The sequence below is a fragment of the Talpa occidentalis genome, unplaced genomic scaffold, assembly GCF_014898055.3.
Source record: "Talpa occidentalis isolate TD23 unplaced genomic scaffold, MPIMG_talOcc4v2.1 talOcc4.5, whole genome shotgun sequence".
Lineage (NCBI taxonomy): Eukaryota > Metazoa > Chordata > Mammalia > Eulipotyphla > Talpidae > Talpa > Talpa occidentalis.
Window position 1 is genome coordinate 136521985 of NW_023604861.1, and position 12126 is coordinate 136534110.

General features: G+C 57.9%; 1 protein-coding gene and 1 non-coding gene across 2 annotated transcripts; both read left to right on the plus strand.

Moving 5' to 3' along the window:
* Positions 1–1853: 1853 nt before the first annotated feature.
* ODC1 (ornithine decarboxylase 1) lies at positions 1854–9878 on the plus strand. Its single transcript, XM_037528530.2, has 12 exons — positions 1854–1891; positions 3693–3809; positions 3916–4034; positions 4267–4440; positions 4584–4756; positions 5010–5144; positions 5270–5351; positions 5523–5606; positions 6297–6459; positions 6541–6653; positions 7040–7254; positions 7689–9878. The coding sequence occupies exons 3-12, from the start codon at positions 3933–3935 to the stop codon at positions 7834–7836; spliced, it is 1389 nt and encodes a 462-aa protein (XP_037384427.1). The 5' UTR covers positions 1854–1891; positions 3693–3809; positions 3916–3932; the 3' UTR covers positions 7837–9878.
* LOC119260030 (small nucleolar RNA SNORA42/SNORA80 family) lies at positions 2793–2927 on the plus strand. The gene has a single exon (XR_005128670.1). It is a non-coding gene; the product is annotated as a small nucleolar RNA SNORA42/SNORA80 family (small nucleolar RNA).
* Positions 9879–12126: the final 2248 nt, after the last annotated feature.

The following is a 12126-nucleotide window of genomic DNA, read 5'->3' on the forward strand; positions in this document are numbered from 1 at the left end:
TGTTTCCTGAATAAAGAATCCACCTCTGCGTTCCAGCTCAGATTTTGGAGTCTAAAATACAGAGAACCGAGCTGAAAGGCACCCCAGACCTGACCCAAACCCTCCCTATCTAAGAGTCAGGGAAGTGTCAAGTCACACCACAGCAAGCTGCGGCAGGCCGGGGAGGGGCGGCTACCGCTGGGTTCCCCTCCTCAGGCTGCCACCAGGAGCCCACGTGGGAGACATCCTGTCCCTCTGTGGGCCAGTGCCCACCAGGCGGGAAAGATGTGCCAGGGAAAGGTGTGCCGTGGGGACAACGCTCTGGCCTGGCCTGGGCACTGGACACGGGCAACTTCCGGAGCGTGAAGACAACTGTGCTCCTGGAACAAAACGTTTCTTGACAGAGAGGGGGACGGACACCAGGTGCTCACGGTGGGATCTTCGGCGCTGTCCCAAACTGCACCTTGGGCGGGCTGTTCCCTGAGGAGATGTCATCCCTCCCAGGGGTTAACTCGATGGGTGGAGATACAATCCCTGCTCCCTCTCCCAGCAGAGGCACCCGGCTTATCTCGACAAAGTAAAAACAAAGCGGAACAAGGTGCCCGCGAGAGAAGGGGGCTCCTCCCTCCCTTCTGACGACTTGCTCTGTCCGTGCGGTGTCCTGGAAGCCGCGTCTGGCCGGGGACAGCGGGTCCTTCAGTCGCTCGCTCAGTCCTGCGAGTGTTCACCGCCTCCGCCTCGGACCCGGGCACGGGGATGGCGTTTCCAGGCCTCACAGGGTTCTGCAGCTGTGAGGATCCGGAGATCTAGACCAGGTGAGCTGGGGTCTCGGGTCCAGAGAAGGGGTGACTCGCCACACAGCAGCGGGGGGAGCCCGCGAGGACCCCGAGCTGACCAGGGCTGGGGTCGCGGGACCTTTGATCCCCACGGCGAGCCGGCGAGCTCCAGCCCACACCCGGGCGGGACCTGGCGGTCTGTGGGGTGTTGCCTTCAAGGAAAAGTGATGGGAGAAAAGAAACTGTGGGCGCCTGGTGGGCGAGGCGGGGGGGGGGGGGCGTGGGGACCAGCGCCCCAAGGACCGGCGCGGCCCCCGCGAGGCGCGGGAGCGCGGGCACCGCAGGGCCCGCCGGCGTCCCTGGAGGACGGCGCGAGCCACCCGCCAGGAGCAGGGCCGCGGGGCGCGGGGGCTCTGGGGGGCCTGGGGGGCCTCCCATTAGCGACCCGCCCCGCCCCAAGGCCCCCGGACACGGCCCGGCCCGGCGCGGCCCGCGGGGCTCGGAGGCTCCCGGAGTGGGGGGCACCAGGGCCGCCTCCGGGAGCTGCGCCCCGCACGCCCCGGCCCTTCCCGCTCCCTCCCGCGCCCGCGGGCACGAGGCGGCCGGAGCCCCGGCCTTAGCTCGGGGCCGAGCGCGCAGCGAGCGGCCGCCGGGCCCGGGCCTGCGCCGTGGTGCGCGTGCGCGGGCCTGCAGCCCGGCCGCCGGGCGCGAGCCGGCCGGGGCCCGCGGCGGTGCGCGTGCGCGGACTTGCCGCGGGGGCGGGGCGGGGCCCAGGCCGGAAAAGGGCGGGGCGGCGCTGACGTTTTAGGGCCGCGACCCCGCCCCCGGGCCCGTCCCGGTTGGCCGCGGCCGCCGCGCCCCGCCCCTGCCGGGGAAGACGCCCGGACGGAACCGATCGCGGCTGGTTTGAGCTGGTGCGTCGCCATGACGACACGCCGGCGCTATAAGTAGCGGCGCGGCGGCGCGGCGGGCTTTGTCAGAGCGCCCAGCCTCCGCCGCCGGCGCCCCTGCCTCAGCTCCGCGCCACTCGGCCGGCGGGCCCCGGAGAGCGAGGCGCGGGCGGCGGGCGGCGGACGGGCCTGCGCGGCGGCGCGGCGTCTCCATGGGGCCGGCCCGCGGCGGCCGCGCGCTCTGAGGTGAGGGGCGGCCCGGGGCGGCCACGTGTCGGGGCGGCGGGGTCGGGCACGTGGGCGGGGGCCGGGCGGAGCCGGCGGCGCGGCGCGGCAGGTGCAGGGCTGGCGCCGCGCTGGCCCGGCGGGGTCGGCGCTGCCGGGCCCCGGCGCCGCAGGTTCTTCTCGGCCCTTGCGGGGCGCGGGGCGGGCCCGGGAGAGGCGCCCCGGGTCGGGCCCTGCCGGGCCGGCGCGGCCCGTGTAAGCAGCCGCCGACCGGCCCCTGCGCGGCGCAGGCCCGCGGGGGCGGCCGGCGGCCTCGGGGAGCCCCGGGCGCGCCCGGAAAGGCTGGCGTTGCCCTGGGAGTCTGCGTGGCCGCCCGGCGGCGGGAGCGCACGCCGTGGAGGTGGCTGCGAGGACAAAGAACGTGCCGGCTTTGCCCAGACCGCGCAGCGGGCGTGAGCTCGTTGGCTCGTGACCTTTTTTCGGTTTTTCTCTCCCACCATTACCCGGCGGCAAAGAATTTCGTAGCAGAGAAGCCGCCCGGTGCTCCTGGGTTCGTCGTTTAAATGCCGGAGCCCGGCGCGGGTCCGGAGTGTGGGTGTGGAATGTCTCCACAGCGCACGTTTTTTAGACCTTTAAAAATTTAAGACACAGGAAAGCAAAATAACTTGGGGTGTGCGCGGTGTCTTCAAAGGGAAGAGCAGTGCTCCTCCAGTGTGAGCCTGAGCGTCGCCTTAAAGATAATTTACTGAGACCATAAATGGCCCACTCCGCCGCCTTCTGAGCCTATTTAGTGTTATTTTAGTAGGTAGATGGATTTGCTGGCAGTGCTACTCTTTTGCCTTCCCCCAGGGCTGATTTAGGCTCTGTGGGAGGCTGACAGTGCTAATCACATTACATCAAGACTTCCAACAAGTCCTGCCACGCATGGCTTTGGATTTATGGTGGGTCCGTCCCCCTGGGCCTCTCATAGTGTCCCATGCCAGAGCAAACTGTGACCCCGAACCATTGCCTGGTCTCCGCGCCAGTAGGCTTGTGCACTGAAGTGGGTTGCACAGTGAAGAAAGCCTTGCTCAGCAAGAAATTAAATAAGATAAAATCAATTTCAAGATAACTGTCATGCTTCATGAAGGCTAAGGACAGTGGCTCTGTCATGAGCTTGCTTTCTGCTTATTCATAATTCATTTGCGCTTGCTGCTTAGGTTGGCCAAAAAACAACTTCCGTGTGATTATCACGGAAATATTGGCTGCTTGTAAGGACTGCTAATTTGGTAGGCTACGCTGGTTCGGGAATGCTGCTTTCTGATCAGATGCAGCAGCTAAATAACAATGCATTATGTTAATTTGACAGTTTTGGGTTTTTTTATGTGCAGCATGAAAATTGGCTCGTAGGAGTTTCAGGAAACTGGAGAGCACTCGGTTAAGTGCCCTGGACATTCCTGAGACCTGCCAGTCTGTGTGTAACACTTCAGTGGAAGTAGGAAAGTGCGGGATGCTTTTACGGCAACCTTGAATCATTGTGCTGCTATTTTACACCTACTTGGTGAAATAGCGCTGAATAAAATGAACTGACCGTTATGAAACTTGTTCCATGTTGGTGAACTAAATGCAGAAAAACTTCTGAAAGCTGCATTTTGCTTTTTTTTTTTTTTTTTTTTTTTTTAAGCACAAATACTTGAAACGTTTGTTTTGAGATATGTGGCACTATATAGGGCGTTCTCGTGCGCTGCTTGGAGAAATGTGCGCGCACGCGCGGGCTCAGTGCCTGGTCTTTCGCTGTGAGGTGGTCTGAAGGTGGGCAGCAAACTATGTGTTTGTTTCTCAGATCTTTTCCACCGCTGCCCCCGCGTGCGCCTGTGTCCACAGCAGGGCTTGGAAGGCCTGGACGATTGCCGTTGTGAAGAGCTGGCAATAATATAAATTCCATCTCTTAGTTTTCCATGTAAGTATTCATGGTCGTCGTAGGTTTATCTGGTTAGGAAATACCACGTGTTGCTGATGGCTTCTGAGTAAGTTTCTCCACCCAACATGAAGTTTGTTGGTTTCAGAGGAACGTCCAGAAACCATGAACAGCTTTAGCAATGAAGAGTTTGACTGCCATTTCCTCGATGAAGGCTTTACTGCCAAGGACATTCTGGACCAAAAAATTAATGAAGTTTCTTCTTCTGTAAGTATCTGAAGGCCATGCCAGCAGCCCGGTGCCAGGCAGATGTGGGAAACTTTGGTGGAATCTGAAGGAAGTGTCATGGGTGGGACTTGTTGTTAGGGAACTTGACGGTCAGTGGACTGTAGGTCAGCCAGTGATGATGGTGAGATTCGTGTTGGGGCCTAAGGGTAGGATTTATTAAGAACCATGGGAACCAGTGGGCGGGGGCTAACGGGGCTGCTCCTGGCTGCAGGATGACAAGGACGCCTTCTATGTTGCCGACTTGGGAGACATTCTGAACAAACATCTGAGATGGTTAAAAACTCTTCCTCGGGTCACCCCTTTCTATGCCGTCAAGTGCAATGACAGCAGAACTGTAGTGAAAACCCTCGCTGCCACCGGGGCCGGATTTGACTGTGCCAGCAAGGTATGCACACGCCTCAGGACCCCGGGCTGGAGACTAACCTGGGGCTCCCAGCAGGGCGGGGCAGAGTCTTGTTCCTTGTGCATAGTGCCGACTCCCCTTGTCCTTTGTTGAGTCCATATAATGTAACCCCTCTTCTTTCTCAGACTGAAATACAGTTGGTGCAGGGTCTCGGGGTGCCTCCAGAGAGGATTATCTATGCAAATCCTTGTAAACAAGTGTCTCAGATTAAGTATGCGGCGAATAACGGAGTCCAGATGATGACCTTTGACAGTGAGGTGGAACTGATGAAAGTGGCCAGGGCACATCCAAAGGCAAAGTGAGTTCCTCCCTCTGAAGGCGGGTCAGCCGTGGGTCTGTAAGTCATGGAGCAGATTCAGCTTTTCCAGTGGCTGGATTTCTGTCCTTGAGTAGATTGTGTGCTGGGTCACACAAAGTAGGAAAGAGCTTCAACCCTCATGATTGGCGCATATTAAACTCAGGCTGACACTCACAGACTTAGGGCTGCTTTTTACTTGAACTCTTGGCCGTAAGTGATCTGTCGTGAGAAATGGAACGCGCTTTTTTTCTAGGTTGGTCTTGCGGATTGCCACGGATGATTCCAAAGCTATCTGTCGCCTCAGTGTTAAATTTGGTGCCACACTTAAAACCAGCAGGCTGCTTCTGGAACGGGCGAAGGAGCTAAATATTGACGTCATTGGTGTCAGGTGAGATCTTGGTGGTGGCTTAGTTCCAGACTAATATTAGACTTAAACAATGCGAAGTTTATAGCATTTTCTCCTGCTGTAAATAGTTGTTTTTGTAAACAGCGTCTTCTGTGTTTTTACCACAGCTTCCATGTGGGAAGCGGCTGCACGGATCCTGAGACCTTCGTGCAGGCCATCTCAGATGCCCGCTGTGTCTTTGACATGGGGGTGAGTGAGTCTATGAAAACCCCAGGAGGAGTCAGGTGGGGGCAGTGATGTGGTAGCTTACCTGGGGCAGGAGGCACCCCATGTTACAGAGGCTGGAAAATCCCCCTGCTGCACTTTCCATGACTTGTTCTGAGTCTGCCTGTTTGGTTGACTTAATTTTCTTGATTCTAGGCTGAGGTTGGCTTCAACATGTGTCTGCTTGACATTGGGGGTGGCTTTCCTGGATCTGAGGATGTAAAGCTTAAATTTGAAGAGGTAATTAATAACAAAACTATGGATACTGTAGCTATTTTAACAAGTTCCATTTTTGAATATTTCAAAACTGGAGTATGTTAATAGCAGCAGGGACCGTATGAACACACGAACAAATGCCTTGGTATATTTTAAATGACTTACGTGCTATTTAAAAATAGTATTTGATATCCTTTAGTTTTCTAAAGTAAGCATGAGTCAGTTTCCCAAAAGTCTTAGAAAACAGATGATCACATTAAGAAATGTTGCTGTGGACCGGGAGAATGTGCTGATTCTTAAGTGCGTCATTACCCAGTGTGCTTTGCTAGAATTTATACTCTTTATAACAGTTTATTAAGTCACAAAGTGAAGCCACTGTATGATGCTTAAATTTCCAAAATAGAAGCACACTCTTGTTTGCTGTGTGAGGTGGGCAGAGGTGCATGTCGTGGCATATGTTTGCTAAAAGTGTTTAGGTACCTTGACTGGTCATAACTGGAAATACATTGTTTGTGTTTTTGTTCAATAAAATGATGCAAAACGGGTAGAAAGGGTGTTGCGATGGGGTTGTTTGCTGCCTTGTATTGCTCCACGACAGCCCTCCACTTCAGCTCATGGGGTGTTCTGGCTGTGCCCCGTGTTTTCACGATGTCACATTCCAGAGCAGTCCCCAAGCCCTCTCCTGACCAACCGCTCCTGTCTCTCTTCCTCCAGATCACCGGTGTCATCAACCCAGCCCTGGACAAGTATTTTCCGGCAGACTCTGGAGTGCGGATCATCGCAGAGCCAGGCAGATACTATGTTGCATCTGCTTTCACGCTGGCTGTTAACATTATTGCCAAAAAACTTGTGTTGAAGGAGCAGACAGGCTCTGATGGTAGGTAGAAGGGATGAATTGTTGCACCTGTAACTAAAAGTGGACACTAGCAGTGGTAACTGGACTGATCTGCCTTTCCAGATGAAGATGAGTCAAGTGAACAGACCTTTATGTATTATGTGAATGATGGCGTCTACGGATCGTTTAATTGCATCCTTTATGATCATGCGCACGTGAAGCCCCTCCTGCAGAAGGTATCTTCTTTTTTTTTTTTTTTTTTTAAGATTTATTTTTATTTATTTATACAAGCACTGGGCACAGTCAGAAGCACAGGAGGGTGAGAGAATTCACAGAGCCAGAGCGGGGAGCAGAGCAGGCAGAAGGACCGAAGTACACTGCTGAGGGGAGCAGCGGGCGGCAGGAGAGGTCTGCGCGCCATGTGGGACCCTCCTCCGGTGGCCGGGGAACAGCCGGGGATCAAATAGGCGCTGCAGAGGCTGCGGGCAGCTTCGCAACCCAGCGCTCAACCGCTGCGCCACCGGGGAGGCCCCAGAAGGTATCTTCTGAACACACTGTGCTCACATCAAACCCGTGGGTCAGAACGAGTCTAACTGGGCGTGCCCTCCTTTCTCAACTGCAGAGACCCAAACCAGACGAGAAGTACTACTCCTCCAGCATATGGGGCCCGACCTGTGACGGCCTCGACCGCATCGTGGAGCGCTGTGAGCTGCCGGAAATGCACGTGGGTGATTGGATGCTCTTTGAAAACATGGGTGCGTACACCGTGGCTGCAGCTTCCACGTTCAACGGCTTCCAGAGGCCCACGATCTACTATGTGATGTCAGCGCCAAAGTGGTGAGTGGCGAGCGCCCGTTCATGGTCCTGAGGAGAAAAAAATGCCTCAGGATTATGCTTGCTCTTGGCTAGCTGAGTGGGAAGCTGTTTCGGCTAGGGCAAACACTCACGGTGCTGGTTTTCAAACTTTTTCCCCCATACTAAGTTTTTGTTCAGGAGATGGAGGGAGGGAAACCGCTGCAGGGGCACCCCTGCCTTTTTTCCTTCTGGGGGTTTCCCTGAAGTGTAACCATGTAGCACAGGCCCGCTCTGCATGTTTCTGTGTAACTAGACTCTGACAGGATGCCCCTGAGCGCGGCTTTCCGAATGCGTTGAATTGCTTCCTGCTGATGCAGGAACCGAGGACGCAGAGACTGGAGATTAAGGTGCTCTGGGGAACTGCCCGGCTGCGGCTGGCTCCGGGTTCCTGAACCTGCCCCTTCTGTCTCTGTCAGGCAACTGATGCAGCCGACCCCGAACCACGGCCTCCCCCCGGAGGCGGAGGAGCAGGACCCGAGCAGCTCGGTGCGGGTGTCCTGCGCCCAGGAGAGCGGGATAAAGCAGCCCCCGGCAGCCTGCGCGTCCGCTGGTATTAACGTGTAGGCATGCTCTGTAGCGCTTACCTGCGAGTTTAGCTGGAATTAAGGGATTCGGGGGACCATTTAACTTAACGACTGCTAGTTTTGAAATGTCTTTGTAAGTAGGGTTGGCACAGATGCAACAATATGGAAGACTAGGAGATGGGGTCACGCTTATCTGTGTTCCTATGGAAACTATTTGAATATTTGTTTTATATGGATTTTTATTCACTTCACACATGCTACTAAGAATGCCCCTCAGCTGCTGAGCAAGCGTTTGTAGCTTGCGCATTGGCAGAATGGGCCAAATGCCAAGTGTTGTGACCCGTTTTAAAAATAAAGTATCTTGAAATAATTAGGCATGGGAAATGTTTATCGTGTATCCATTCTAGATGGCTCATCTTGAATGTGTCTGAAGAGTGCTAATTGCTGTTGGTTCCTACAGGCTAAGAAGTGGTCCTGGAAGACGCGTAGGTAGGTTGCAGTCGCTTGAAAATCTGGAGACGGGCCTCCTTCCTGGTGGGCATTTTGTTTCAGGCGCCTGAGTCCCACGTCGAGTTTGCTGTGCATACTCACCACGGACAGTGGGTCCTGGCCCACGTGCAGGTAGAAGGAAACGCTTGTGCCTCTGCTACAGACAGTGGCTGCACTGGCTGGGTGGCCCTGGGTCCCCACCTGAGTGTCCAGAACCCTTGTCAGTAGGCCTGCTCTCTGCCCCCGCCATGCACAGTCTTAAGTCAGGTACATGGCGCTGCATTTGGCAGCAGCTTATTTGGCTGGAACAGGCTTCTGCATTGGAGCGCTTTGCCTTTCACTCTTACCTTGGCCACTGACTTTGTGTTCCCATGACTGCCTTGTTCTCTACTTTCCAAATGAGGGTGTAGACGAAACCCCTGAAATGAGATTTTTGAATCCTGCAGTGAGGAAGGCAGAGTCTCTGAAAGCCCAGAAGCCACCAGAGACCTAGCTGAAGTAGAAGGGGTGGCCCTCCAACTGGTGCCACCAGTACTGGAGCAGAGGCATGGGGGGTGGGGGTGGGGGTTGACTTCCTGTGTTCCTGGAAAGAGCCACCCTCCCCCAAGACTTGAGTCCCACGTGGCCAACCGTGCGCTTGCAATGACTTGCTGAAGTTGGCTCTTGGCTGCTCAGCTGGACTGAGACTTGGCTTGTCACCAACTCCGGTCTCCCTGGGTCTCCCAAGAATAGGGCTGGAGTTGCCAGAACATGAATAAGATTTCTCATGAACCACAAAGAAAGTAGGTTCCTCCTGGAGGAGTCATCGGAGGGACACCTGGCACGGAAGCAGCTTGGAGCCAGGTCAGCCCCGCTTCCACGAGCACGTCCGTTTCTGCTTGCACAGGGTTGGTGCCTGCTAGGCACGTTCAAGAGAAAGGCGTTGACAGGAGTACGTAGGCAGTGTCAGGAGACACAAGATGGACACTCAACCTAAAGTCTTGGTAAATGAAGTTTTCCACTTTAAAAAGGAAGGGGTGAGCAGGATCTCGGCAGTGTTTTGGCTGGGAGAGAGAGGAGGAGAGGTTTCTGCCCGGAGCAAATAGGGCTCACAAGGGCTCTTCTCAGCTTGGGGAAGTGCAGTCCAATCCCCATGCGTCCCACACCCCAGCCTCTGGCTGACCTCAGCTTGCTAAAGCCACTCGGGACCCCAAAGCTCCTGACCTCAGCTAGGCCAGGCCTCCTCCTGTGGGGTGTGCGCCTGGCCTGGGCAGGAGGACCCCTGGAGTGAGTTTGGGAGGATGGGGAGAAGAGAGGGACCTCTGGTGTGTGTGGATACTGTCCCCCCAGACCCTCAAGTCCTAGTTTGCGTGTGTATCTAATATCCCCAGCTCACTCCTTCGACCACAGTTAAGGCCAGGTAAAGTTTTCAGGCCACAAAACTAGCAGCAGAAAGCATGTGAGGTTAAAACGAGGGGTACCCAGGGAAAGAACACCCCCTGGGCAGCAGGGGCAGGGGACACACAGCATGGAGTCACAGAAACAAAAGCCTTGGAACTTGGTTTTCTAAACTCAAATGCCTGTGGCGCAGACTCACCTGGCAGATTGGCCCAGGTGGCGGCAGGCTCCCGGCGCGCCGGCGGGCGGTGGAGGGGGAAGCCCATGGCAGGGAGGGCATTTGGCAGGGTCAAACACCATCGTCTAACTCAGCAACTCGGCCCCGTACGCACATGCGCACGCTTGAGGAGGCACGGACAAGAACCGAGGTCTGAGGAGGGGAGAGACCAACCTCACATGCCCTTCACGCCACCACGTTGCTTATTGTAAAGGAATTCTGGGTTGGCTTGTTTTAAAAAACGACACCCCTTCACCCTCCCCCTCCTGCCCCTTTTCCTGCGGTACCTGCAACTTGGTTGTCAGCGCCCACTGGGTTACTTGTTCGGTTCTTCTTGCTTAATGTTAGCCTAGTAGACGAAACCCCCACTTGTCTTCCCGCGCCAGCTAGTGTCACAGCCACAGGGAGGGCGGGGGACACTCATCCGGCCCTGAGGTGGGGAGGCGGCTTCAGAGACAGGACGGAGACAGTCGGACATGAGGGTGGCCTGCTCCCTCCAGCTCCGCACCTGCAGGCGTCTCCGCTGGATAACTAGGAGCGTGGCCAGATTTAGCAAATAAAAATAAAAGCTACTGCAGGGCACATGCGTACTCTGGTGCTGCTCATCTGAAACTCCAAACGAACCGGGCAGCCCTGCTGACAAGGCCGCCAAGTCCTGGGCGCCAGGCACTGGCCTCAGCGCCTCCAAGCTCGCGGCCATGTTCTCTGGGCCGCCGTCTCCGCACCAGCCGGCTGGGCTGGGCTGGGCCCGGGCGCGCCCACCTGCTGGGAAGCCCAGGGCTGAGGGCCCTCCCGGCCGCGGCCAGCAGGGGGCAGCAGCGCCTCGTGGTTGAGGCTCCCGCACCCCCAGGCAGCCGCCACTCACCCTCAACAATACCGGACTGGGCCCCACCGTGATGGGACTAGGGGCTGGGGCAGGCGATGCCTGGCCGGGCGTCGGGGCTTTGGCACGGCCTCAGCATCCTCGTCCCCAAACGGATCCTGAGCCCCCGCCGGGAAAACCCACCCCCAAGCTGGCCCTCTCCCCCCGCCTCCCCTTGCCGGGAGAGCTCTGAGCAGCTGGTGGGTCTCTGCGGCCTGTGCGCTTGCTGAGCCTCGTCTGGGCAGAGCGGGCATCACCCAGCCACCTCCCGAGGGGCCCACTCGCCTGGTAACCCTGCTGCCGCCCTTCTTACCTGGGCGCTGGCCACGCCTGCACCAGCCTTGGCTGTGGCTGACCCTGGCTCCCCACTGAAGAGTAGGTGGTGTGGGGCGCGAAGGGTGTCCTCCCCGTTCCCGGGTCCCCACCGAGCCAGCCCGGCAGGCCCGCCCAGGGTCACGTGACCCGTTTGTGGCCACCCTGCGGCTTGCACTGCCCCTCTGCATCCAGGGCCGCGTCAGGCCCATCCAGGCAGCAGGCTGGGCCCGCGCCCGCTCAGGCATCGCCCACTGATTGACTCATCCCAATAGCCCGCTCAGCTGGGCCGGGGTCTGGGTAAAGGCCGCGGGAAGTGAGCGACGAGGGAGATACACCTGATGGGGGGCGGGCCGGGGCCTGCTGTGTGGGTCAGCACAAGCTCAAGGGGGCCACGATACCCAGGGTGGGGACGGGAGCAGGGTGGGTGCCCGACGGCTGGGCTGGGCTGGGCTAAGAGCCAGGACCCCCCCCCACCCCATCTACCTGGAGTCGCCCCTCAAGCAGCGCCGGACCCAGTTGCCGCCTACCTGCTGACAGGCCGGGATGCACCGACCCGTGGCGCTGCTTCTGCAGAGGCTGTGCGGGGTGTGGGCGCGATACCCCCACACGGACAGACACGCCGCAGACTGGAGCCCAAGTCCCACGAGCCCACAGTCAGCACAGACCTCGCCCTCGCCCTCCAAACACGCATGCGCACCCCCGCCTTGCCATTCTGTGGCAATTGGACCCACCTGGCCCAGCTCCCCACCCCCACCGCCTGGAGGGCGCTCGTGGGGCTGGTGCTGTGGGTACCCATTAGCACGCAGCTTTGGTGGCACTGCTGGCCCAGAGGGCACTTGGCAGGGGAGGCTCATTTCTAGGCACGGAGCCGTAAGCGACGCTGTGCTGACTAAAAGTGAACAGCCAGGGTCCCTGAGCCCTGCTGTGAGGCCCGCGGTGCCACAAGCTCTGCCCACTCAGCCTCACCACCGGGCCGGAGCTTCCCGCAGGTGGAGACTCAGGCTCACTGAGCTGCTGCAGCCGGGGCAGGGCCGCAGCCCCGTGGGTGCCCAGACCCCCGACCTCATCCC